The sequence below is a fragment of the Otolemur garnettii genome, unplaced genomic scaffold, assembly GCF_000181295.1.
Source record: "Otolemur garnettii isolate 467f Iridium unplaced genomic scaffold, OtoGar3 scaffold00026, whole genome shotgun sequence".
In the NCBI taxonomy this organism is placed as follows: domain Eukaryota; kingdom Metazoa; phylum Chordata; class Mammalia; order Primates; family Galagidae; genus Otolemur; species Otolemur garnettii.
The window spans coordinates 11,795,452-11,823,437 of NW_003852421.1; the positions used below are offsets into that span (position 1 = coordinate 11,795,452).

Here is a 27,986-nt window from a genome sequence, read left to right on the forward strand (position 1 = left end):
AAGATGTGCGTTTTCTAGTCCTTTCTGTTTGGATGTTAGGAAATAATTATCTTCTATTTATACGTTTGTGCTTTGAAATCTATAGGTGCCATCAATTACTTGGAAGTTCTGTCAGCTAAAGGAATCTTTGGTCTAATTTGTGTTTCCATTTCCCCGAGCCCCTTAATGTTAAGGCAGGAGGGAGAAGGTCATACTCATAATATCTCCAGTCTCTGAGAACAACAGGAATTTCTGTTTCTTTTTGCTGCTGTTCCAGATTCAGAAAGAGGCCAGTTTTGTTGTATTGTCTTGAACTGGAAGTCTTTTTTTTTTTTTTTTTTTTTTTAAATTTCTTGATACTTTGGGAGATGGGGTGAAAAGCTCCTAAATGTGCAGAGTCTCTCTGGTGGCCGGGTTCTGTTGTAGCTGATTTCTTTGGAGTTCTGTGCTGTGAGAACAAGCACTGTCTTGTGGTGGCAGAGTGGTCTCACCCGGCGCCTGTGGCTCCTGCTGGTTGATGCAGACTAGCAGAGGTTTAAAGCCACCTTTATTGCAGTGATTTGGAATTTTCAGCTAATATTTATTGCTTTTGTGAAAGACAATAGACATGGTTTAAGTTCAACCTACTGAATATTAATAGAGGAGAACAAATGCTAATAGAGAGACTGAGTCTTTGGGCCATTCATTCAGTTTCCTCTGTGTAACCTCCTCTTTTCAACAAAGGTCTGTGATGGTGGGGTTGGGAGGGGCTGAAAAAAATAAAAAAGAAAACTGTTTGAGTGTACCAAGGAGGGGATGCCATTTCATTATTTCTTGTTGACTGAAAATAATAATTTAAAACATTGGTGGCAGGGCTTTGTTAGACAGGCTGTTAGCTTGGCTAATGTTATAATAATGGCTCTTATGCCCTGTGGCATCATATTCCATCTTGCTGACCTGGCTCTCTAGAATCGGGCAGGCTGTGTACGATTTGGATTAAAATGTTGAAAATGAAATCAGGTAGCCAGTACAGTGGAGATTTGAGAAAGGACTAGAGGGAGGGAGTTAGAAAAAAGCAGCTGCCTCGGTTAATCCAATCATGTAGACTGACTAAATAAATGCAATCCCCCCCCCCCCAGCAGATAGGTACAGAAGAGGAGTTACCCAAATGAAAAAGTCGATCATATTCAGAACAAAGTCTGCCCTGCTTTTTCATGAAAGCCACAAAGAGCTGTGGTCCTTTAATTTGCATAACAGACAATTAATGTCCTATGTACGGGCCCGTTTTCTGACCCTGGATAGTGAATCTGATTCTGACAACGCCAGTCATTTTTAGTTCAGGTGCTCATTGTTAATCCTTTGCATGAGGGAAGTTTGGCGTTGTCTGATCATAGGCATTAGCGGGCATGGGATGATGGAGTTACTATTTTCATGAAACCATTCCTGCGTATCAGAAACAGCCTCATTTGCTTTGCCTTACACTGACACATCAAGTCAGTTAATATTCCCTGGTAATTTTAATGTAAAATCTCTTTATACAGCTTCCTTGAATTTGTGCTAAAGCAGTCGATTTTTGCGGGGTAGGAAATTATTTATTACTATTATTGTTATTTTGAGTCAGAGTCTTACTATGTTGCCTGGGTAGGGTGCCCTGGTATTACAGCAGCCTTAAACTCTTGGGCTTGGGCGGTTCTCTTGCCTCAGCATCCTGAGTAGCTGGGACTAAGGCATCTGCCACTGTGACCGGCTAGTTTCTCTATTTTTAGTAGAGACAGGGTCTTGCTCTTGCTCTTGCTCAGGCTGGTCTCCAACTACTGAATTCAAGGGATCAACTCACCTCAGCCTTGCAGAGTGCTAGGATTACAGGCATGAGCCACCGCACCCAGCCAGCATTTACGTGTATGCACCTGTGTTTTGTAGACATGTGTATTATTTTCTAACCTGTTACTTTTTTGAGTTTAGACTTGTTATATTAGCTGGTTGGAAACTTTGTGATATGTTCTTTAAAACAAGCTACTGCTTCTTCACAAAATCGCTGATAAAAAGTGGATCAGTGCCCAGACAGAACTTTGAGTGTGGGTACCTACCTCACTGCAAGTTGTTTTGTGATAGTGGCACAGTCTTCGGTTCCCTGGTACCTGATTCACACTTGCTCATAGCTTAGGGCAATTTCTCTTGGACCACCCAAATCAGCAGTAATTAGCAGTTTCACCTGGAGATGTGTTTAGGGTCCAGTCAGCGTGAGGCCCAGGTGACTCTAATACATGTTCAAGTTTGAGACCTTTTCTCTTTACAATCCATTGAGATTATTTTTGTTAGGAAAACAAGCTCAAAGCTATCATCAAGAGCTTAACTTCCTCACATTCGTCTACTCCTCCTAAGTCATTTATTCAGTCATTGATTGATACATTCACTGCTTCCTAATTAAGCAAATATCTAAGCTCTTGGTAGGTATCAAAGGGTAGAAAAGCATTTCTTTCCAGTCTGCTTCTGGCGGCACCTGGCCCTTCCGTAGTTTCTCCTAGATCCGCATATAGCTTCTAAACAACCTCCTCTTCTTCCTTGATCAGCACCACCTGTTTTGGTTTTTGTTTTTAGGCACAGTGCAAATCCCAGCTTTCCTGTTCCTGTTTTGGTGGTGCAAGCCTGCCGGCTGGCTCCGTTGATTCACATTCACTACCCTCCCATACCACATTTCTCTTGCTCTACACTTGCATGTTTCTTTTCTGCACACAGTACTAAGTGATATTTACAGCTGTGTTTGTCTATCTCCTCTCAGTAGAATTTAGATTTTATTTGATTACACCTGTCTCCCCAGTGCCCTGCCATATCTGTAGTAGGTTTTACATAAATGAATGGATGCATTAAGAATCCCTCCCTCTTCTCCCTTCCCTTGTGCTTTATTCTCCATCAGGTACATATATACATTATGGGAAAAAGTGTGAGCTCAACCTTGAGTACACTTGTATTTGGGGTGTGCATCTTGTTTTGAGACACAGTCTTGCTTTGTCACCAGGGCTACTATACTGTGGCATCAGCCTAGTTCACAGCAACCTCAGATTCCTGGGTTCAAGCAGTCCACCTGCCTTAGCCTCCTAAGTAGCTGGGAATACAGGTACCTGCCACAGTGCCCAGCTCATTTTTCTGTTTTTAGTAGAGACAATATCTCACTCTTTCCCTGGCTGGTCTTTAACTCTCAAGCTCAAGGGATCCTCCCATCTCAGCCTCTCAAGAGTGTTAGGATTATAAGCGTGAGCCACCATGCCTGGCTGTCTATCTTCTTTTTATAATACTGAATTTTACGCATCGTTCTGTAACCAAGATTTTTATTTTCAATTTCTTATCCTTTTCAAGTGTGGTGATTTATCCACCTGCTTCTCTTTTTACAAATAAGATACATATTATGTCCCTGGGCCAATTTCTAATCTTGGATCTTAGTTAAGTATTATATGTATTATCCTCCTGATTGGGCAGGATCCCCCACCATTACTAACATGCTGTAATTTAGTGCTGATCACTAAAGATAATATATATAGTTTTTCAGCCACACATGTAATACTAGCTTTCTAGAGTAACACTCAAAATGAAAGTAGGGAAATTAATTTTAATATATTTGACTTAACCTAATATAGCCAAGATATTTCCACAATTAATATAAATTACTGCATATTGAAGTGTTACATTCACTTTTTAAAATTAAAGTTAAATAAAATTTAAAATTCACTTCCTTATTCATGCTCAATGTGGTTCGTGTACTTAATAGCTGCATGTGACTAGAGACTACTGTAATGGACAACAGGGCTCTAATCTCTCTGAAATGTTGCCCACACTTTGATCCTTGGGTTCTTGGATGTTCGTACAATATGTCTCCTCTTAGCCTCACAGTGCAACCTCCCCACATTTTCTTTCCTTTTGGTTTCTTGGGGGGGGGGGCAAGTTGTGTATGTTTTTATTTCCATGTTATAGTTACTACTTTTAAAGCCATATTAGTCTAACGTGAGTAGCCATGAGATGTTATTTTATTATTATATGCTGTATTAAATTTCCAACCTGTGTTGTTACTCATACTGTGAAATGATGTAAAGAATAGATAATTGGGGAAACGTATGCACAGACATACTAGGTCCCAGGGCTTTATTGCTGTGTACTGTGTTCTTACCAAGCATATAAAACACTGTATGCTATGTAGTATTTAGTGCCACTTGGCAGGAGCCGCTGTTTGGGATACTTCAATCAAAGAATCATCTAATATAGGGAAATGAAGTATTTACAAAGTTGGCCAAAAGTGCTAGGAGAGCAGAATTCAAAGGGCCACCCTGTACTTTGGACTTAAAGGTCAAACACTGGGAAACTGCAAATACAATGCTTATGTTGCCGCGACTGCCAGCTCTGGTTGTCCAGAAGCAGGAGACTGGATGGGGGATCCAGTCTCTGCAAACACTTAATGTCAGTGGAAACCTCTCCTTGGTGGATCCTATGTTGATGGAGAGGCTAGAGTACTAGAAGATGACCTTTTACTTAGCTTTTACTTGCCAGTGTGACCTTGGTAGTTGTTAAAATACTTATGTTTTACTTAGTAAATAACTGCTTGTAGAGCCTCCTCTGAGGACCAGCAGGCTCCATGTTTTGGGACCTCTCTCCATTTTGATTGCTCAGGGCACATCCACAGGTGCCAAGGTTCTCCTAATAATGCCTGGAAATCATGTATATCTTGCAGTTACAGAGAAACTTTATCCTTTGAGATGGTCAAAGGCAAATCTGGTTACAATGCAATCTAATAGATGGCTATGAAGCAAAGTAGTGGAGTAGGATTTCTAGATGTGGCTTCAAAGTAATTACACCTTTTCTTGTGTGGCAGGTACTGGTTACTACAGACAGTTCTGAAAAGGATTCCAGTCTAGATTAAATATTTAGCACTTTAAGAGTCAGTGGTTTGATTTGTTAATAATTGATACTCTTCCTTCCCCTAGCTAGAAAACATGTTTATATACTTTTAGAAAGTACAGCATCGTGATTCCAGATTTCTGCTTGAATTTTTCTACTGTTGAAATTGTTGCCTTGTTAGGCATCTCGTTCTCTTAAATAGTCTAAAATAGGGCGGGGTTTTTACTTTTCTCCACCCACTCAAAGGGATGTGTGCTTTCAAGTTCTCCTCTTCTATCCACACTCTTGCCTGTCTTCATCAGCTATTGTGTAGGGTTAACTGTGGTAAAGTGCTGCTTCCTGATGTGATGTATTTAAGTGTTTGTCCCCTTTTCTCACCTGTAGGGCTCCTTGGTAATGACCAGTCTAAGGGATTAGGACCAGCATCAGAACAGTCAGAGAATGAGAAGGACGATGCCTCCCAAGTGTCCTCTGCTAGCAACGATGTTAGTTCTTCAGATTTTGAAGAAGGGCCGTCGAGGAAAAGGTTAGTACCCGAGGCTGAAAATATTGGCACCTTAAAACAAGAGAACGCAAACTCAGGTGCCAGTTTTTGCCACATGGGATCGAACATGGGCCCAACTGACCCAATTACTTGATTTTTCATAGAGGAGCCAGAATTATGGGTTTTGTACCAAATGTCCAGGAGTCATAAATAAAAATGAATCAACAAAAAGTGCTATGGACCAAATAAAACACATTCCTGCTGGAAGATTTTAGCCAAACAGTCCCCAGCTTTACAATGCTTGTCTCAACTGTTCATTTTAATTGATTATCAGCAGCAGCAGTCTTGAGGAATGCATTATTAGGTAGTGGTCTGCCGCTTCTGAAGAGAGAGAGATTTCTAATAATTTGAAAAATTAAGTGTGGCATTTCTTGAAGTTGTTTACCCCTTGCCAGGAAAGCAAAAATTATACTATGTATATTTTTAATCCATTGCTGTTTTACCAAGTTCAGAGCTGTGGAATTGGTTGTTACAAGTTACAACAACAGTTATTTTTGAATGACTTTCCTAAATAAGTTTAAGATAGTTTGATAAGGAAGTTGGTGGTGGTTTGATAATTGTTTGTGGTTTCATGGTCAAACAGTGGCAGTATGTAATAATGCTTTTACTTGGGTGTTTCAGAAATGTTGGTTTCTGTCCTAGTTCATATTTTATGTGTTCTTTCTCCCTCCCCTTTAAAATTTATATTTTTTACATTTGATTTTTTTTTTTTTCCTGGATGACCATCCTTATGACTTTTTCTTAGAATTGGTTAGTTTGAGAGGGTGGGGAAAAGGGAAAACAATCCTCCTGGGCTGGTTGTTTTTATTTACCCATGCTGGGGAAGGTTACTTTTCAGAAACAATCTACATGTGTCTACAGAAAAACTGACTTGTGGAAATTAAGAGAAAAGGACAGATTAGCCATCTGTGGATATGTAAAACTCTTGGCAGAACCATTTTTTTGGATCTGAAATTTGAGCCCCATAGAGCTCAAAGTCTTAATTCATTGTCCTCCATTCTGAAACATCTTTGTTTAAATAGCCCACAATTGACGGATACTGAATTAACTTCCATCCTCACTTTCTCTTAATCCTCTGTATTGTTTTAGATGATGTCCTTAGATTTGTTATTAGTATAGTGAGCATGTGTAAGCCAGATCTGCCATCATGATAGGCTTGTATATTATTGTTTTAAAAAGAATGTCTAAGTTCTAAGTAATGAACCTATTAAGTTACATATACTTCATAACAAATTTTCTCCCTGCTTCAATTTGAAAAATGTATCATCCACAAGAGAAGGATTTCAAGGATGTGTAAAAAATCATGTCAGTAAATATATCGGAATGTGTGATAATATTATCCATGCCTCCGGCACAGGCGAGTGTTCATGCATCTGGCATCAACTTTTATCTCCATTTGGGGAACAGAATTCTCTGTGACTGGGCACCCACTCCTTTAGCTGTGTGGCTGTCTGTCACCGTCTCTTCTGGCTGGGATCTGGTCAGCATGATGAGGAATGTCAGTAGGCTTTGTTCTTTTGGGAGGGGCGTGTGTGTGTGTCCCTAACTCCTGTTTCCTCTCTCAGATGACTTTGTGCTGGCTTCTTCTTTGCATGGGAATGTTGCATTGTGTAGCAGCTTGGTTGCAAAGCAGCCATTAAACTTGAAGTGTCCAGGCCAGGGGCAAAAAGAAACTTTATTCAGAGAAAGCATAATTATTCCGAATTCTCTTTCATTATTGATATGCCTAATATCATGTATTAGTAAATTAGGGATTCATTGCAGCATATTAATTTTGTCATACTCCAGTAATGAAGTCCATCGGGGTCATACGTGGATTGAAGTATTTTTGTTTTTTCTTTTTCTTTTCTTTTTTTTTTGAGATGGAGCCTCAAGCTGTTGCCCTAGGTAGAGTGCTATGGCATCACAGCTCACAGCAACCTCCCAACTCCTGGGCTCAAGCGAGTCTCCTGCCTCCACCTCCCAAGTAGCTGGGACTACAGGCGCCCGCCACAACGCCTGGCTATTTTTTGGTTGCTGCTGTCCTTGTTGTTTGGCGGGCCCGGGCTGGATTTGAACCCGCCAGCTCAGGTGTACATGGCTGGCACCTTAGCCACTTGAGCCATAGGTGCCAAGCCTGTTTTTTCTTTTTCTGAGACAGGATCTCACTCTGTTGCCTAATAAGCTAGAGTGCAGTGGTGTCATTATAGTTAAGCAATCTTCCTCTCCCAGCCTCCCAGTCCCTCCGGTAGCTGTGACTAAGGAATGTGCCACTGTGGCAGCACATTAAAAAAAAATTTTTTTTTAAGAGATGGGGTCTTATGATATTGCCTAGGCTAGAGCTAGTGGCCTTATTATAATTCACGGCAACCTTGAACTCTGAGTCCCTCAAATAATCCTCCCATCTCAGATTCCCAGTGCTAGGAGTATAGGCATGAACCACCACTGCTGGCCTGCATTAAAGTTTGATAGGGTAGATTTTGAAGTTGGTCTGGGTTGACTTTGATTACAGGAGGAGGCTTTTGTAGCGTCAGACAGGTAGTGTCATTAGGGCATGCTTTTTTTTTTTTTTTTACAATGTTGTAGGGTATATGGAAAGTCTGAAATAACTTCCAGTAGGCTCTGGCTTCAAGGAACTCATTTGTTTTGATTTGTTATGAACTCTGCCTTTTAATGAGGGGGAGTGACTTGGACCCTGAATTCCTGGTCCTTGGTTAGTGGAATGCTGAAACTGCAATGCTTCATCTCACCCTACAGTTCCTTTTCTAATAATTTGACAGAGTATGGTGTCTCTGAAGCTGAGAAGTCAAGCCCAGAGTAACAGCCTAAAGTGTTTAATTGATGTGTGAGTTGAAGCATTGGGTGGATTGTTGACTGGATGCTGTTTTTTTCCAGATGGGTCTTAACTTCCCTAAACATATATACACGGGAAGAGCATGTTTTAAGATCGAGTATTTACATTCTTTTTTGGCTTTTAGACTTTCTAAGAGAAAACAATGAATTATAAAAATTCAAGGTGTCTTAGTCTGTTTTGTGCTGTTAAAATAGCTGAAATTGGGTAATTTTTTAAAAAACATAAGTTTATTGGCTCATGTACCGTTTTGGGGTCTGGGAAGTTCAAGATGGAGCAGCCACACTGGGAGAAGCCCTTCTTGCTGCAGAGGGCCTCGCCTGATAAGAGAGGACCAAACTCACTTTTATAACAAGCCTCCTCCCCTGACAATGGCATTACTCTGTTAATGATAGCGGAGTCCTCATAACTGAATTACCCTTTAAGGTGCTACCTCTCAGGTCTGTTGCATTGGGGATTAAGTTTGCAACACTTGACTTTCGGAGAACACATTCAAACCATAGTATAGAGGCCTGATTTGTGTACCTGTATTTGTTTTAGAAAAAGCATTTTTTAAAATGATATGAGTTGGTAGCTTTTCTTGTATGCTTAATTATTTCTGCCTTGCACACCCTTGATGGTACATTACTTTAAGATCCTCAGCTAATGTATCTTTTGTTTAGACCTGGTGGGCAGGGGAGAATAAGAGGAATTATATATGTGTGCCTTTCTTCTTATGAAAAATAAAAATCTGTGGTGAGGAGCGATGCAAGCCTCAGTCAACACATTATTCAGACTGATTTTCCAACCTGCAAATTGGAGTGATTACATTTATCTGATGATGCTTATAATTTGGTTTTAAGCTTTTAGTTAGAACAGCCATATGTTCACAAGGTGTTTTTTTTTTTTTTTTTGAGACAGAGCCTCAAGCTGTCCCCCTGGGTAGAGTGCTATGGCATTACAGCTCACAGCAACCTCCAACTCCTGGGCTCAAGCGAGTTTCTCCTGCCTCCGCCTCCCAAGTAGCTGGGACCACAGGCGCCCGCCACAACGCCCAGCTATTTTTTGGTTGCAGCCGTCATTGTTGTTTTGGCGGGTCTGGGCTGGGGATTCAAACCCGCCACCTTAGGTGTACGTGGCTGGCGCCTTAGCCGGTTGAGCTATAGGCGCCGAGCCCACAAGGTGTTTTTACAGGAAACCCACGAAGGCTTGTTTTGCTCTATACACTGCATGTCATTGCTTTTCCTTGGAAACGCAGACACCTTTCTGTAGGGTTTTGTATTTTCCTCAAGTTTCTGTTTTTCCTCAGTTTTTTTTTTAAACAGAAACACAAACAAAAGGTCATCATCAGAGATCACGGGGTCCTTTTTGTAAAAATGAAGCTGACCCTCTCTTCAGAAGCTCTCTGCCTGTTAGATGGCCAGGGCAGCCCAAGCAAAGATGACCAGGATTCTGTGCTGGTGGGACTCTCAGCTCACTTTGGAGCTGAGGCATTTGGGTGCTGGTATCATAGTTTTATTTTGTCTTTCAGTTCTAAGTGTTGGTTTTGTTTTGATCTTTGTGATAGATGAGGTTGTTTCTAAAAATTCTGCATTAACATAGTTTTTATTGTTTAGAATGATAACACTAATGGGACTTCAGTCAGGCCTATCTGAACGCTGTGGTGGTCATGCCTGGCTCCATGTTCTTGATTATTTTATTCCACTTGCTTCCTCTAGCAAAATTTGTGTATCTCAGTATTTGCAGAAACCAGAATGGGTGGATTTTGATCAGTCAGGTGTGGACTGATGGTTATAAACGAGGATAAGGATTATCTGTTTGGCAAATGGAGAAGTGCAGTGAATTTAGTGATGATATGCTTTTAGGTATAAGCAGATGGAAGATCACAATGGCCCTTAAGTAGAGAGCCAGAATAACTGTTGTCTAAAGAGGGCTGAACAATTTAAAGATAGTCTGTTGGGGACTGTGTTGCATTATAGTAATAAGGAGCACAGGCTGGAGCCAGACTCTGTCTTCTTACTATGGCTTGAACGGTGACTTGTTGTGTGCCCTTTGGCAGGTTCTATAAAATTTCTGGGCCTCCTGTGAGACTGTAAGATAGATAGTAGTAACTACCTGATGGTGTTTTGTGAACTAACCGAGTCAATTCAGGTGCATAGTGACCTTTCCCTGTGTTCAGTATTGTTATTAATGAATTGCTCCGGATGTTTGTGGGTGGAGGGTTTTTGTTGTTGTTGTTGTTGTTGTTTGTTTTAAATTTAAATTAAATTTCTGTATTTCCAGGCTGATCTCAAACTTAAGGGATCAAGGAATCCTCCTACCTTAGCTTTCCAAGTAGCCCGGATTACTTGAGCAGGCCACCTCGTCCTGCTGAACTGCTCCATGTCCAGTGAAGGGTTCTCAAATGTGTTTCAGTGTGTATTTGAATTATGCAAATGATGGTTTATGTCTTTATTCCATCCCACCTGACCACAGCTATCTGCAGGCAGATGGAAAAGTGTGGGTGTTTCTCCCTCTTTTGAGGTTATTGAGTCACAGGAAGGCCTCTGTGGTGTGTGGTGTGAATTTCCTCCCCACAGGCTGTTGTGACCTGCTTGCAGGGAATAACAGGAGTCAGTTGAGGTTGTACTTTGTGAAGACAGGGTGTTGGTGAACAGGTTATTCACTCATTAATCAGCTCCCGTCACCAAGAGAGGAGGGCTCTAGTGCTTGACCCTGAGATTCCTTGTTAACTCTGACAGCCTCTTGTTCTTTTGAAGTGTGTAGTATGCTTTGTACACTAACACACTTTACAAAACAAACTCCTAAAGTTTTTGTTGCACTATTAAGATAGTGCAGACTATGCCTTTGCAGGGATCTAAATTTTCTGTCTGGTTAAACAAGGAACTGCTGTTTTGGCCTTAGATAGTATAAGACTGAGTTCAAACACAGTCCTATTCCGCTAGCTTGTATTTTAAATGTCAAGACTTATTAGAAGTATGTGGATGTCAAAACCCAGTATAGTCTAGCTTCTGGATAGGAATGCATGTTGAAGACAGTAAGAATTACCTCAGGCTTTTAACCAGTATTATGTTCACAGCTGAATTGTCTATGTTACTGTGTTTTTATTCTTTCTGTTCTGAGTTACTTTGTTGGTTTAAAAAAAAAAATCCCTTTCCTACCTCAAATTTGAAAGGAAGATAATCCCAAATGTACAAGTCTTGCTTGACAGCAATGCATTATTTCAAATTTGTTATTCAAGTGATCATCTGTAAGAATTAGAATTTTAAAGGCCTACATAATTCTAACACATCCTTTTCACAAAAATGTCCCCCTCCCTTCCTCCCGCCTAATCAAAGCCAATCTAGCGACAAGCCACTTAGGTGTATTCTCTCTCTTTGGATAAGCTTTAGAAGCCTCCACTGACCAGTCTGTTGCTGAGTATTTTGCTGTTACAACCTGAGGAGTTTTTGAGACAGGAGAGGCGAATACTGTTGGTAATAAATTTTAGAGTTGGCATGACTTAAATATGCCCTACTCACAGGAAGCAGAGAAGGGGTAAAGTTGAGAAACAGAATGTTATGTGGCACATGTGATCACCAAAATGTGGAAAATACACGTAAAATACATGTGGATTTATCTAGCCTATTGCCTCTTTTAATTTACCCACATAGGAAAATTTCTTATGTTCTGTCCTTTGTATAGGTTGGGATGTTCTTCTAGTATCCATTTTCTTTAGCATTTGCTTAAATCAGTTTTAACATTTTAAAAATAGATCTACTAGTGATGGATGAATCATTCAGATTTAGTACGTCTGAGAGGATCTTTAGAAATTTTTTTCATTTTGTGATAATTGAAGAATCATTTGTGGCTATAAGAAGTCATATTCTTTTTTGGGGGGAGACAGTCTCACTTTGTCACCCTTGGTAGAGTGCTGTGGCGTCACAGCTCACAGCAACCTCCAGCTCTTGGGCTTAGGTGATTCTCTTGCCTCAGCCTCCAGAGTAGCTGGGACTTACAGGCTCCCACCACAGTGCCTGGCTATTTTTTTTGTTTTTGGAGTTTGGCCAGGGCCAGGTTCGAACCCGCCACCCTCAGTATATGGGGCCGGTGCCTGTCATCTTCATTTTTGAAAGCTATTTTTTGCTGGGTATATAATTCTAGGTTGATCGTAGTTCCCTGCTCTACTTGTCCTCTGATTTGCATTGTTTCTGACAAAAAGTCTGCTGTCATTCTTAGAGCTCTTTGGGAACTACTATTTTTCCAGTTTACTTTTTCATCTGCTGGTTTTGAGCAGTTTGGTAAAATGGAGCATTTTTCTTCATATTTCTTGTGCTTGAGGTTCACTGAGCTAATAAGTTCTGTAGATTTCATCTATTTTGGAAAACGAGGACCCATGATTATTTCAAATATTTTTTTGTCTGTTCCTCTTTCTCCCTCTGGGGCTTGATTTGCATGTATTTTAGTCTGTCTAAAGTTGTCCCACAGCTCACCAATGCTTTGTTCATGTTTTTCCTAGTCTTTTTAGGTCTTAAGTTTCATCCTTAGATAATTTATATATACCCAGTATGAGATATCTTTTCATCTTAGGCATTGGTTTTGTATTTAGAAGTTAGATTTTGATCTTTTAATAATCTTTAGTATCTTTACTGATATGCTTAATTTTTGCTCTGACCTTTTCAAAGGCATAGAATAAAGCTAATTCTGCCATCTTCATTATTTATGGGTCAGTTAAAATTGATCCCCTCCCCCTTTTATCATCACTCATATTGTTTTGTTACTTGGCATGTCCGATAATTTGTTTTGGACGTCAGGCATTGTAAATGTGCCTTGGGTGGATGTGGGACATACTTCTATATATTCATGAGCTTTGTTCTGAAATCTGATTAAGCTGTCAGGAAACAGTTCGATCTGTTTGGTTCTTGCTTTGTTAGATAGGATCTGAGTAGTGTTTAGTAAACTTAGAAAGCACATATTTTCCTCACAAAAAACCTTTACGAGTACTTAATTTGATGCTCTGTGTATGATAATGTATATCAATTACACGAGGAGGAAGGAGCACTACGTGGCGTCCCAAAAGTCACCCGTAAAGTCACCATATATTGGGAAATTATAGCTAAATGTACTTTGATTTACAAAATATTCTTTACACAATTGTACACAGAGGTGACCAATGCATAGAGAATATTTTATAACATTGTGGGAAGAATATTTTGTAAATCAAGGTACATTGTACCCATTTCCCCTATGTCTGGCAATTTTTTGACGCCTTGTGTGGGATTTGGGTGTTCTTTTTCATTTTATTTATTTATTTATTTTTGAGACAGAGCCTCAAGCTGTCCACCTGGGTAGAGCGCTGTGGCATTACAGCTCACAGCAACCTCCAACTCCTGGGCTCAAGCGAGTCTCCTGCCTCCGCCTCCCAAGTAGCTGGGACCACAGGCACCCTCCACAATGCCTGGCTATTTTTGGTTGCAGCCATCATTGTTGTTTGGCGGGTCCGGGCTGGGGATTCAAACCTGCCACCTTAGGTGTACGTGGCTGGCGCCTTAGCCGGTTGAGCTATAGGCGCCGAGCCTGGGTGTTCTCTTTTGACCAGTGTTTTTTTCCCTTGGGTAGTTTCTTTCTTTCTTTCTTTTTTTTTTTTTTTTTTGGAGACAGAGTCTCACCGTGTTGACCTCCGTACAATGCTGTGGCATCACAGCTCACAGTAACTTCAAACTCTTGGGCTTAAGCGATTCTCTCGCCTCCACCTCCCATAGCTGGGACTATAGGCGCCCACCATAATGCTTGGCTATTTTAATGTTGCAGTTGTCATTGTTGTTTAGCAGGCCCGGGCTAGGCTGGAACACACCAGCCTCAGTGTATGTGGCCCCTTGGGTAGTTTCTTAACCTGTATCTTCTTACCAGTACTCAGTGAAACCCTGGGGAGCTGCCGCCTTGGCAAATTCCAGAGTTCTCTGGCCTCCACAGTGCTCTGCTTTACACTTTGCTGTTTACCTTGGGCTCCCTTGTCTCTTGTCATATTTCTCTAGTCTCTACTTGACTTTTTCCTTGTAGCCTGAGAATTCTTTCAAGGCAGTATGCTGAAGAATCATTTGTTTCTAATCTCTTAGGGATCACAATCCACTGGTATGCAATGCCCATGTTTTCTGTGGAGTTTTAGTCTTTTCAGGCAGGCAAGACGTAAATCCTGTCCCTATTGCTCCACCTTAGCTAGGAGGCCCCCCATCTTTTTTGGGGGGAGGCTGATACTGAATTGTGTGTGTGTCTGTGTGTATATAATGTGTGTGTGACAGAGAGAGAGACACACACACACAGAGACATTCAGGAAATGGTAACTACCACGTTTGCCCTTTGTCTTAGCCACAGTCATAAGTTTTTCATTTAGTTTTGTTAGTCCTTTGAAAAGAACAAAACTGAATAACCTGAGTTAGTCCTGACCAATGATAAAGCATTTTAACATTAATAAAACAGCATTTCACCTATAAATGGCAAACTTTACAATAAGGTCTATGACTATTAGAAATCCTTACATTTCTTTGGAGCTGTAGAATCAGACTCTGTCGGACGCTGCCTATCAGGAATAAGTACCCCTTAACACAGATAAAACATTGTGCTAAAAAAAAATGTTACATTAATTCTCTCAAAACACCTGTTTCTAAGGTTTTATTATACCTACTTTCCCAGTAAAATTAACAGGATTTGAACCCACGCCTTTATGTCTGTAATTCCTTTCTAAAAGGTATGTCAAATGTGGGTCTTATTTTTGCAGGTGGACAGACACATTATAAAAGGGCCCTACTTTCTGGGCAGGAGTTGGCTTGGTGACCTGAAGCCTGGCTGGCCCACAGCTGCGCTCAGTGAGCACCTGCGTACAGTCACATCTGTGCTTCTCAGATCACATCACCTTGTAAGCAGTCTCTTCTCTGCCAGTGGTTATATTCCTTCTTTCATGAAATAAATGTTTTTCTTCGTTGTAAACCCAGCAATAGATAGAAAGGGGAAAATTTTTAGCTTAGCTTGAGCAAATAACATTCAGCTTCTGGAGTCATCCACAGGTTCATGCCAGGATGTGAGTGGTTGGGACTTATTCTAAGGAGATCTGGGATTACTTTGTGATTTTAGGGGGTGAGTTGTCTGCTGTTCTGAGAGTATATACATTCTCTTTACTTTTTTTCTAGTGGGAAAGGTAAATATTCTGCAAGCAGGTACTGTACGTTGAGCCAAGACTTTCCCAGGAGTTGCTGGGCTTGGGGCAATGTGAAAGTCTTGGCTCTACGTACAGTATCTGCTTATAGAGTATTTACCTTTCCCAGGAGTCCCAAGTTTGGAGGGGAGTTTGCATTTCTGTATCATTATCTTGATCTGAAGTCACCAAGGTGAAAGTGAGGTCCTTAGGTTAGATGTCTGTAGTTGGAGAGTGTGGAGCTAAGGTAGTGTTTTTGAGTGTGCCAGGCCTTTTTACCAGTGAAGTAATTACATGTTGTTTCCTGGAAGATGACACATGCTACTTAGCCATGGTCATTCTTTCCCTGCAGCACAAGCCCTTGGTTTAGACCTCAGTATGAGAAGTCAGGTTCTCTTTCCTCCCGTGGATACCCAGGACACTGGTGTGTCTAACCACCTCCACTTCTCCATCGTGAAATAGAGCCTCATGGCTGCTATCTGTAGGTAGGCCAGGTAGCTGCATTATCTCTGATTGGCTTTGGACATGAACTGTTTTAGGCCCCTCTGCCCCCGACTCCTTCCTGTGTTGGCATTTTGACTGCTTGGTAGGTTACTAATTGTATGGCTCTATTTGGGGGCTTGTAAAACCATCTTGCATTGCTCCAGTGGAGTTCTTCTGTGTTTTCTCATGGGTTGAGCCTATTTGACTGTGCATGTGGATGGTGTCTGAAGGTGTCAGTCAACTCCTTTATCAAGGCCTGGAAGTACAGTCCAGTCTTCCCTCAGAGGAAAGAAAACAGAGGTCCAGGTACTTTTTATAGGGATGGGGGCAGGTTGATGGTCTTTTGAGGAGAATCATGCAGATTCTGAAATGAGCAGGATTAAAGTTCGATGGAGAGTTCCACTCCATAGAACAGTTTGGAACTGGGTAGGGTATATTGCCTTATGTGATGGACCAGTGGTAGGCTGGTATTTAAGATTCACCTTTACCTGATGTGCAGGGGTGGGGCTTACGTGGCTTGAATGGCAGGATGGGAGTACAGGTTCCCTTTGAAGGTTTTCCTTCACCTTCTGAGCTATGCCTCTAGGCCAGTGGTTCTTAACCTTCCTGATGCCATGACCCTTTAATACAGTTCCTCATATTGTAGTGTCTCCCAACCATAAGCAGTGAAAACAATTTTATGGTTGGGGTTCACCACAACATGAGAAACTGTATTAAAGGGTCGTGCATTAGGAAGGTTGAGAACCACTGCTCTAGGCAGAGCCATGACAAATGGTTGCTGTGCAGATCAGGAAAATTAGGATTGAGAGTTACTTCTGTATGCTTGACTTCACCCTGGACTGGGCACCTGTAATTTATCCTGGATGGGAGATCTGTGATGTGGGAGCTGGGAAAGCTCATCATTTCCCATCTCCACTCCTTGCTGGCCTCTGTCTTTCCCAAGGGTAATGTTTGGGAGGGGTGGGAAATAGGTCTGGCAGGCAGAGTTTGGGTCTCTGCAGCTATAATTGTACTTCATAGGCCTGCTGTCCCTTTGCAGATTTCCTGTCCATGGGTGGAGTCTCCTTATTTTCTTAAGGCATTCCTCTCCTTCAAGACTTTTTCTATTTCCCCAGTGATCTGGCCTCCTCTCTTCCTTCTGGGCTATGTGGCCAGATATGTTGCTTCAACTTCTGAGCCACATTCCTGAACTCTCTGGATGATCTGGGTCCCTGGGAGGCGTATAGCTGTGTATAGACTAGCATGTATCCATCTCTGATGCCCCCGATCTTGTTGTGTTTTGATTTGGAAGTGATACTAGGAGGAGTTGTACCTCATTGATCATCGACATCTGATGGTTCATGGTAGACTGTACTTTTCAAGCTCAATGTTATCATTAGACAGTTTTTTTTTTTTGTTTTGGAGACAGTCTTATTTTGTCCCTCTTGGTAGATTGCTGTTGGTGTCCTAGCTCAGAGCAACCTCAAACTCCTGGGCTCAGGTGATTTTCTTGCCTCAGCCTCCCAAGTAGCTGGGACTACAGCATGAGGTTCCACGCCCGGCCTTAGTATTAGACTTTTCATTAGAAATCAGAGGAAAGGAGAAACTTAAGATTCTAGATTCATGGGCGGCATCTGTGGCTCAAGGAGTAGGGTGCTGGCCTCATATGCTGGAGGTGGTAGGTTCAAACCCAGCCCCGGCCAAAAATTGCAAAAAAAAAGATTCTAGATTCGTGTAGACTGGGTTTGAATCTGCTCTGTCCATGAGAGAGAGTCAGTCCTCTGTATACTACTGACTTTGCAGGGTGTGTGCTTATGGTAGTAAAACCAAACACTTACATAGCACTTACAATGTGCTTTCCACTGTTTGAGATTCGTTACGTACATTAATTAGCTCATTTAATTCTCACACCAATCCTTTGAGATAGATCATTTAATATTCTTTTTTTTTTTTTTTTTTTTTTTGAGACAGAGCCTCAAGCTGTCCCCCTGGGCAGAGTGCCGTGGCATTACAGCTCACAGCAACCTCCAACTCCTGGGCTCAAGCGAGTCTCCTGCCTCCGCCTCCCAAGTAGCTGGGACCACAGGCGCCCACCACAACGCCCGGCTATTTTTTGGTTGCAGCCATCATTGTTGTTTGGCGGGTCTGGGCTGGGGATTTGAACCCGCCACCTTAGGTGTATGTGGCTGGCGCCTTAGCCGGTTGAGCTATAGGCGCCGAGCCCATTTAATATTCTTCTTATTTTTCTTTTTAGACATAGTCTTTCTTTGTCACCCTCAGTAGAAGTGCTGTGCTGTCACAGCTCACAGCAACCTCCAACTCCTGGGCTCAAGCGATTCTCTTGCCTCAGCCTCCCAAGTAGCTGGGCGTATAGGCGCCCGCCACAAAACGCCCAGCTATTTGTTGCAGTTGTCATTGTTTTTTTAGCTTGCCTGGGCCAGGTTCGAACCGTCCAGCCTCGGTGTATGTGGCTGGTGCCCTACACACTGAGCTACGGGCACTGCCAGTATTACTCTTATTTTTATCATTAGGATAGCTGAGACACAGAAGAGTATACTTTGCCTACGAGATAAAGCTCCTGCTGCATAGTAAAGAGTCAATAAATGATTCTCCTCACCCTGAGTAAATCAGTGAAGAACCATCATAGTTTCTGATGATGAGAGATCGAACAGTTGTTTTTAAAATTTCTTGAGTGGCCTGTTCATTATAAAGCACCCCTTCTCAGTATTGTGTTATAGAAGCCGAAAATAGGCTAAGGTGCAGTGGGCGGAGTGTAGCAGAAGAAGGAAATGTGAAGCCACAGGCTGAGTGACGAGGGAGGTGTCTGGGAAAGATGGGGAAGCTTCCTGTGGGAGGGGAGAGGAGTAAGAGGGAAAGAGGAGGACACACTTTCATTCTTGTCCAGCTTTTCTGGGCCAGTCAGGCCTCTTTGACTCCCCGTCTGAGTCTGAGGGGAGCTGCCAGCTGTGGGTTTCTCAGAGGCACAGGCCTGGTACCGGGGCTGGACATCCCCATAGGTGGGCGCAGTGGAGTTAGAGTAAGTCTCCTAGTTACAAACATCCCATTATATATGGCTTGTGTTTATGAGCAGAGGTACAAACATCCAACTTACAGCTTGCATTTAGAAACAGAGGCTATGACAGGTTATAGGTAAATGTACCTGTTGTTGATGTACATACAAGTTGAACTTAAGAACAAACCAACAGAACCTGTTTGTTCCTCCCTTGGGAACTGCCTGTATGTTAATCAGACGATGAGCATCTTGAGTGCTGGGCTGTTTGTCAGGAGCTGTCAGACCCTGCTTCTTGGCAATCCTTGGGTGTGGGGCTGAGGTTGGACAAGCGAAGTGTAGCAGCCTGTTTCTGGAAGGCCTGCGTCCTTCAGAGCCACTCTCTTTATTCCACTGACATTACAGGAGTGCTGGGAAAGGGCAGGATTTAGTTACTGTTTTTTTAAAAATATGTTGAGCTTGAGGAAGGATGATTAGTTGATATTTTAAAGTACGCACATGGTTGTTGGGTGGGCTGTGCCTTGGACAGTCCCAGCTGGGCAGACTTGAGAATAAGAACAACGAAGGTGGGTTTTAGTGGAAGTAATCTGTCTTCACACTAGGTAGGAGTTGGTGCAAGCTGGTCTAAGCCCAAATGTGCTTAGAGGTTCTGAATCAATATTTGTTGTATGAATGTGAAGTGATGACATTAGCTTCTTTAAATTATAGTAGGGAGCAGATGAGTTCTCAAAGGGATTTCTGTCTTCCCCTAAGTAAATGAAAAAGAAACCACAATCTTTTTTTTTTTTTTTTTGAGACTGAGTTTAACTGTGGAGAGTGCAGTGGTGTCACAGCTCACAGCAACCTCTAACTCTTGGGCTTAAGCAATTCTCTTGCCTCAGCCTCCCAAGTAGGTGGGACTAACAGGTGCCCGCTACAGGCTTTTGTCACATCCGGCTTTTTTTTGTTGTAGTTGTCGTTGTTGTTTTGCTGGCCCGGCTGGGTTCAAACCTGCCAGCTCCGGTGTATGTGGCTGGCACCCTAACCGCTGAGCTACAGGCACCAAGCCTACTTTTATTTCTTTTAAACTACAATGTAAGAGGTGACTTAAACATAAGAGGTTCTAGGCTAATTAAAAGGGACTTGGAGGGGTTGCACTATTTGAAATCTATCACTGTCGTTCTGTGGTTTTGATCAAGATGCTTATTTATAGTATAAATTTGCCTTGGCTCCACCCATCATGAGTTTTAAAGCCATCGTGGAATTTTGATTTTTAAGTGTGTATTTGTCTGTGTGTGCACTACAGCTCCATATATCTGACCTGGATAATTTGAGGTACCTGGGCACCCTGACAGATTTGAAGTAGTGCCTTGTAGGGATATAAAGCATGAATGTGTCTTTGTGGCAACTGTGCGCGTGTGCAATTCAATTTTAAATTTACCATTTAGGCTTATCTTCCTGGATTTGTGTGTTCAGTGTTTTCCTTTGTGAAACTGAGGTCCTCTTTACTTAACAAGTGCCTTTTCCTGATGGAAAGGAGCACTGTCTAAAAAGATCTTTATAGCAGCTAAGTTCTTCTGCATAAACCCTCACCACACCACTGACCTAAGGGTGTCAGTGCACATGGGTTGCGGTGTGAGGGGAGGAAGGGAAAAATGCTCCTTGCCTTAGAATTTCTATGTCCTTTGCAGGCGTTAGCATTTTCAGAATACTCCGGCCAGGGATCATCCACCCCCATGATATGCTCGAGGCCCCTGGTAAACAGAGGTTTCTGGGCACATTTATTTATTATCTAGGAAAATATCTAGAACTTCATTTGAGGCAGCTTTATTACTGCTGTGGCCATTTCCTTTTTCTGTTACCTCGGAGATCAGATTGCAGGAATATCACTTCCACTTCCCATGCAAATTATGGTCTAGCATGCTTTGTGGTTGCCACGGAAACTGCTGGGTACCAATTTCTTCCCTTCCTCCTCCATCACCGCTCTTGCTGGGCTTTTAAACAGGAATGTCTCTGTCACATGCTTTTGCCTTCCTTGCCTTTTCACATCTCCAAGGGAGAAGTCTGAATGTAGCCCTGATCTTTTTCAGCAGTTTCTGACCCTTCTGGAAACATTCTGTTAGTTCCTGAATTTTCCGTAATGAAATCCAGAGTGAACACATAGAAGCTGGCTCTTGGCATCTCATGAAAGGTGCTATATGCTGGGATTGTGAGGGTTTGGAGTCACCTGGTTTGTGAAGGAGGTGACAGCCATTAATGTCTCTTGTGGTTCACATGTGAGTACTGCTAGACGTGTCCTTTTTCATGCAGAATGCTTCTTGATGTTAGTGCCTCACTTGGCTGCTTAGCACAATTAAAAGTGCATAGTGTTTGCATAAGATGGGAATTGACTTGGTCCTTTCTTTGTACTGCTATCACTCTCCACATTTTCCCCCTTCTCTCTCCCTCTCTCCTCTCCCATCTCATTTTATGGTTGGTTGGGGTGTTGGCTGGCAAACCCAAGTCATTTCAAAGCAAATTGATTAATTTCTGGTTATTGGGAATTTTTAAAAGGATCTTGCAATAATAAGTAGAGTTTTTTTTTCACCTTTGAATAAGGTAAATATCAGATAATAATTTCTTCTTTGCTTTAGTCTCAGTGGCTCTGTTAATAAAATGCCTTGCTAGATCTATCCTGCTAGCTTAAAGCTCGTTCCACAAAACTGGTTTAAATGCACATTATTGATATGAGATTTTCCTGCATGTATTTGTGTTGGGGAGAGGTGGGTGCCTTTGCTGTCTAGGCTGTGCCAACTTGATGTTTAAGCTCTCAAAGATTTGGGAATAGTTCTTGGTTATCTTCATATCCCTAATGGCAGCAGAGTATATGGTGTGCAGTAAACATTTGCATGTTTCTGAGAATGTAAACAGAGTCTAAGACTGGTTAATTGAAGTCTAAGGAAAAGGACGTCTAAGGGAGTCGTCATATTTTAGGAGCAAATAGTCCTACTTATAATGGTGTAGATCTTTTGCACTCGTTATCATATTGTGAACATATATGTGTTTTACGGTATTACCCAGACTTATATTGTTGTTGATTTAAAGGGTTAGGAGTGAACTGAACAAACTTTTTTGGTGTTAATAATAGTCTGTGTTGTCCCACTCCCCACACCTCCCGTTTCTACGTCCTTCTTATCTGTCTCAGGCACCATGAATAATTGCTGCCTCAAAAACTTCGCGAACATCTTTACAGAAACCAAAATATACCTTGTAAATTTATTTTACTCCTTGGAACATCTGGTTAGGGTATAAGGTAGTGCCTGTTATTAGTTTCATTGCAAGCTGTGTTGTCCTCAGATTTTAGTAGAGCCAAGTCCGAATTGTCAGCAGCTTGCTTTAATTAATGATGCCAAGAAAAGGAGAAATATCCTCTTCTTACCTGAAGGCCATCTATTTCTTTCCTTAGTGCCAATTTAAGGTTGACTTCATTTTCCTGGCCTCTTTAAAATTTAAAAATGTTTAACCTGTGCATCTAAGTCCATGCCATCTTGTAGTGAGGGTGATTAATATATCCAATGTTTTTCTTATTATCTAATGCCCTTAGATACTGGTTTTCCCTGAGGTTAAAGAAGACCTACCTTTGGCTTATTTGTATTCCTGGACTTCAGTTTTCAAAGGAAATTTTTGGGAAGCTTAAATACCGTATATGGCCACTTTAATAGAATCTTCAATTATGTAGCATTGACCTTAATGTTAATTTCTTTTCTTTTCTTTTTTTTTTTTTGAGACAGAGTCTCAAGCTGTTGCCCTAGGTAGAGTATTGTGGCATCACAGCTCACAGCAACCTCAAACTCTTGGGCTTAAGAGATTCTCTTGCCTTAGCCTCCCAAGTAGCTGGGACTACAGGTGCCCGCCACAGTGTCTGGCTATTTTTTTGTTGCAGTTGTCCTTTGGCAGGCCCAGGCTGGGCAAACCTGCCACCTCAGTGCATATGGCTGGCGCCATAGCCACTGAACTACGGGTGCCAAGCCCTTAATGTTAATTTTTATTCTCTACCTTATTAAAAATGTAGAAAGAATGAAAATACTTGAAAACAAAAGCCACGTCTTCAAAATGACTCTTTGCCCTGTTACTGATATTTGCTTTAGGATTATTTGTTAAGACACGTAGAGGCTTTTTGAGATGTTACTTCTCTTATGTCTGTGAAGTAGTGTTTTGTTGAGTATGTAACAGAATAATAGGTTAACTTCTTCACTGAGTCAAGTAAATTGTTCTTTGATAGTAGGATTTTTAAAAGTACACTAAGAAAACATTGGGTCTTGCATAGTGTGATGTAAATCCATGCAGTGGTTATTGATAACTTCTGGGCATGCCTGCTTCTCTGAAGTGGTGGGACTGTCGGGTGTTCTCTGCAGTCCGAAAAGCTCACTTTGGAATCTCCACACTGCTGTGGAATGAATGGTCTGTAGGGGCTGCTTCAAGGAACCATGAAAAGATACACCAGTCTTGGGGTGGGTTGCAGCTAGCCTGCAGTGTATTCATTAACACACACATTTTTTATTATTCTGTCATCTTGGAACTGTGTAGGATGGGATTCTAACAGTTTCTAAATATATGTTGTTTTCAGAGCCATTCTTTTTCTAGAACATAGTTATAAATTTGTTCAGCCTGTTATTCAGCCCCAAAGAAATATGTTTGCATTCATTGTGACAGCCTGGAGACTATTGGTACATTGCAGGGCTGTAATCTGCTTGTTGTTCCAGCAAATGCCATTGTATAATGTGGACTGGCACTTGGCCTTTCTGGAGCTTGTAGTTATTCCCCTTTGTAGGGATTTGAACTGCCTTAGCTGTAATTTCTCTCCTGATTCTCATTTCTTATACCTCCTACAATTCAGTCTAATTGAACTGTGCTGGATAAATTGAGCCCTTTTAGATCATCTGAATGTGAGATCATCCTTTTCCCTGGATGAGAATCTATGGCTTAGAGAGGACTGGGTTGTGTGTGTGTCCTCATGATTTGATTATCTGTTAATGTTTTGAAATGATCTAGGGACCAAAATTTACACTGATGTTTTCCATCAGCTGAAATCCTTGTGTTTACTAAGAGTTGCCCTTCTGCTGTGTGGATTTGGGGAGATGTATGAAGGCCAAGGAAAAGAAGGCACGGCACACTCAGCTTCACCCTTCTGCTAAAGGTGGTGAAGAATAGGCCAGCAGACAACCATGGCAGCGTGTGAAGGCTTAGGCCTTTTGTGTTGCTCTTGTAAGGACCATGTGTCACTACAAGTATTTTGTTACATGTTATTCACATTTCTTAGTTCAGGCCTCAGAAGATCAGGACACACTTCTATCCCTCTTTGAGGACTGAGTATTTGCCCTCTGGTCCTCACAATCCCAAGGGTCCATCTCTAGCAGTCCCTTGTGTTGCATATGATTTAAAGCACTTGGTATATTTTAAGAATCTCACTTTCCTGCCCAAGCTAGAGAGCCCTTGTGTCATCCTAGCTCACGGCAACCTCAAACTCCTAGGTTTAAGCGATTCTCCAGCTTCAGCCTCCGAAGTACCTGGGATTCCAAGTGCCTGCCATAACACCCCACTAACTTGTCTATTTTTAGTAGAGATGTGTTCTCATTCTTGCTCAGGCTGGTCCAAAGTCCTAAGCACGCCTTCTTGCCTCCTGGAGTGCTAGGATTACAGGGGTGAGCCACGGGCTTGGAAAGCTTGGGTATGTATTTTTAAATCGCATACTTTAAAAAGTGAAATTGGCATACAAAAAGAAAGTATTTAAGACTGCCAATATGATTTTCCTTTTCAGTGAAGCCAATCTAAGAAATGTAGACGCTTAACAGATAGCAGCCTGGGTAGTGACCCCATGGATATTCTAAAGAGCTCCAATGTGAACCCTTTATTTTGGAACACTGAATCCGTCCATCCTGCTGCTTCTGGGGAAATCCAGTGGGAAGGGAATTTATCTCTTGTGAAAAAGAACCAACAAGGAGCTTGCTGCCAGGACTGCATGGCAGGTGCATGGGCTCAGCAGTGCCCGTGTATTTTTGCTAAGCCATCTAGGACCTATGGTTCATCTGGCACTAGTGTGAGCACAGGTTTTAGAATAAAGTAGATGTTGGATTTGTACCAGTGCTTTTATTTTTGAAGACCAGTCAAGTGCAATAGGGAGCAGGAGAGAGTAGAACAAGGGGTTCTAATCTGTAACTGGCTGTGAACAATTAATTGAGATAACTCACAACCTTCAGACCAGCATTTTTTAAAAGCTACTTAAAGTCTCTAAGGACTTGTTAAAATACAGATTGCCTGGGGCGTCAGTAGGTCTGAGAATCTGCATTTCTAAGTCCCCAGTGGGTTTGGTTGTTGCTCCTTGGGAGAATCACACTTGGATATCCACTGATCTCAGTATTAAGTGCTGTTTATGATTTAAGGCACTTAGCATATACTTTTCCCTCAATGGTTAAGAGTTATCTATTCTGTTAATATATATAGTTGCTATGTAAGTAGACAGTTCTGGGTCCACTACTATCTGTGGTTAAGGATTCTTGGGGCCAGTTAGCCCCATTTCCCTTTGGAGACCTTTTTCTTTTGTGTGCCCCCAAACGTTTCCTTCCTCAGTGTATTCATCAGCCTTGTGCAGAGACAGAAATGTAATAATGTCTTTCCTTCCCTTGTGGTTTATTTGAAATTATTTATAGACTGGCTGCATGCACTCTTCCCCAACCCCCACTTTCTTTTTTGGTGTAATTTCAGTTCAGACAGTTGCTTAGGTGCCCTGCACCCTATCTAAGTGAAAGTCTTTTCCTGCTGCAGACGACTCATCTGAGCAGACAGTGTGATTTAATCTTGGGTTGGCTTTGCATGGGGTGATCATGTTAACTGTAATTTCATATATATAAGATTATTTCCAGCTTCCTGTAGGTTACAACACATGGTACTTCCCTTGGCCAGGTGGATGCACCCAATCCTGCCCACACACATGAGTTCCTGGGCTGTGGGGAAGAGGAAAATTTGAAGATAGTTCTCTGTCCTTGCAAGTTGTTCTTTTGTCTGATACTTGATATTCATGGATGGCATGCTAGCTGACAGACAAGAATGCTCTGTGTTTTTATGATTATTACAGGCCTTAAAATCCCCCACCGTTGCTCTCTCCAGGGTGTGTTTGTGGGAGGTGGGCTTTAACAGAGTTGAGAGTATTTATATTTGTATGTGCCAGTACACTTTCTCATTCTTTCCCTGATTTTAACACGTATCAACTTGCATAAGACTTTAATTTATACCCAGCAGGAGAATCTGGCCACAAAACACATATACCTCTGTAAGTTGATCTCCACCTTTTGCTGTGTTCCTAACAGTGAATGAGTGAGTGAGTGTGTGTCTGTGTCTTCAAACAAAGTTTTGTTGTAGACCAGAAGAGGAGAAATGACACTGGTGCTGTGGCTGTCCCTTGAGGCACAGAATTCATGCCTCTAGTCATGTTCACTGTGACTGGCATTTCCATACAGTGATCAACATTTTCTTAGTGACTTATCTTTTAAAATGGAATTCGTTGTATTTTTAGCCTGCTGGGTTGTTTAGGGTGGTGGTATCTTTCAGAGAGTATTGCAGAGAGATTGGAATGAGGCCAGTTCTTTAGAGGAGCTGATGAGGAAAGACATTTTTAAAATCTTGCAAGGGCAAATAGGGTCACCTCTCATCTGTATTTAGTTTAGCCACTGTGAAGTGTGGGAAAAAATGCATTGGTTTACTATTGTCATGACAACAGAAGCTCTTCACACCCTTGAACACAACAGGAAATAAACCTATTCATTTATCCAAGTATGATTCTCTGTATCCCATTATGTGAATTCCATGAGGCGTTAATTCAAGTATTTTGATAAAATATGGTGTGTTCTTCATTAGTTGCTTAATCCCACTCAAGTCTCTAAATACCCTCCTTAAGCTGCTGTTTCCTCATCTCTCAGGAGGAAATGATTGTCAGCTATAGCACATTGCATCTCAACTTTCTGGATCTCAGGCCTAGAAAGAACCTACCTTTGTTAGGGCATGCATGTCTTTTGAAGTTTGTGGTCTATATAATTCGTGAAATTTTACTTCCTACTTCATAAATTGATTTGGGTTTTGTTTTAATACAGAAAGATTCTGTCTAGTTTACTCTTGATTTCCAAAAGTTCTATTTGGTTCTTTTCAAATGTTAGGTTACATTCAAATGTTAGTTTCAATGTTTGCTGAGTGTTACTTTCAGCGTTCACTGTTTTGGGTGTTAGTTTCCTGTTATGCAGATATTTTCAAACTTGGCTTTTATTTGTTTAAACATAATCTGATGATTCAAATCACTGACTGACATTTTCCAGTTTGGCTTCTGCTGGGTTTTGCTCATGGTGCTTTATTTCCTTGGCAGACAGTTATTTATTTCCCCTGAATGAAAACTTGTTTGTGGGGGGCATTCTTTTGAGGCTGAGACTCCTTCTAAAGGATTCATTTTTGTTTTTTCCAGGCTTAGGATATCATCAGCACAATATTACTTAAACTAAATTCAGGGTTTAAGGTATGATTTTCAACTACGAATTTTCATGAGGGCCACTTAATTTTTACAACTTCTCCGAAAAGATAGCCAACAGTTGGGAATCTAGCTTAATGTCAAAATGAGGTCTCTTGTTTCAGCCCTCAGTTTTTGCACTTGGCGTGGGGGTGATGGAGTAGCCACCCTACTATTCCCCATTTCTCACCGGGGAAATCAAGTTCAGGTTTGTATGGGTTAGAAGTTCAAAAGTGGATTCATTTCTCCCCGCACAACTCTGGGTGCCAGCTTTCTTCTCTTGGTCTGCTATATTCCTGGAAGTGATTTGTGATGCCGTACTTTGCAAGATCTTGTGGCTTTTACTAAGGCTAGTAGAGCTCTCCATTGTAGACCGCAGTTTGGGAAGCACAGAATTGGAGAAATCTCTCAAGATTTCTTCTGTTTCGAGGGTTCTAAGTCTCAGTGGCTTGTATGGCAGCTTGGATAGCTTTTCTCACAAGGTTTTTTTCTGCATTGATGCTTATATTTTGTGTTCTTAGACTCACTTAAAATGAATTCATTTAAGAGAAATGATATTTCAATGAAATGTTCTTCTGTGAGATAGTGTTTGAATATTCACCTGGGTTACTGGATGAAGAGGGTCCCACTACCTATTACTGCCAG

At 41.6% G+C, this 27,986-nt stretch overlaps 1 protein-coding gene across 2 annotated transcripts in view; it reads left to right on the plus strand.

Moving 5' to 3' along the window:
• JARID2 (jumonji and AT-rich interaction domain containing 2) overlaps positions 1-27,986 on the plus strand; it is a 285,849-nt gene that overhangs the window by 170,577 nt on the left and 87,286 nt on the right. The window contains exon 3 of one of the 2 annotated variants that reach the window (XM_003788317.2): positions 5,227-5,368. The exons of the other annotated variant lie outside the window; for it this stretch is intronic. Within the exon in view, the coding sequence (XP_003788365.1) occupies positions 5,227-5,368 (142 nt within the window). The remainder of the gene's footprint in view (positions 1-5,226; positions 5,369-27,986) is intronic. 2 annotated transcript variants of the gene reach the window in all.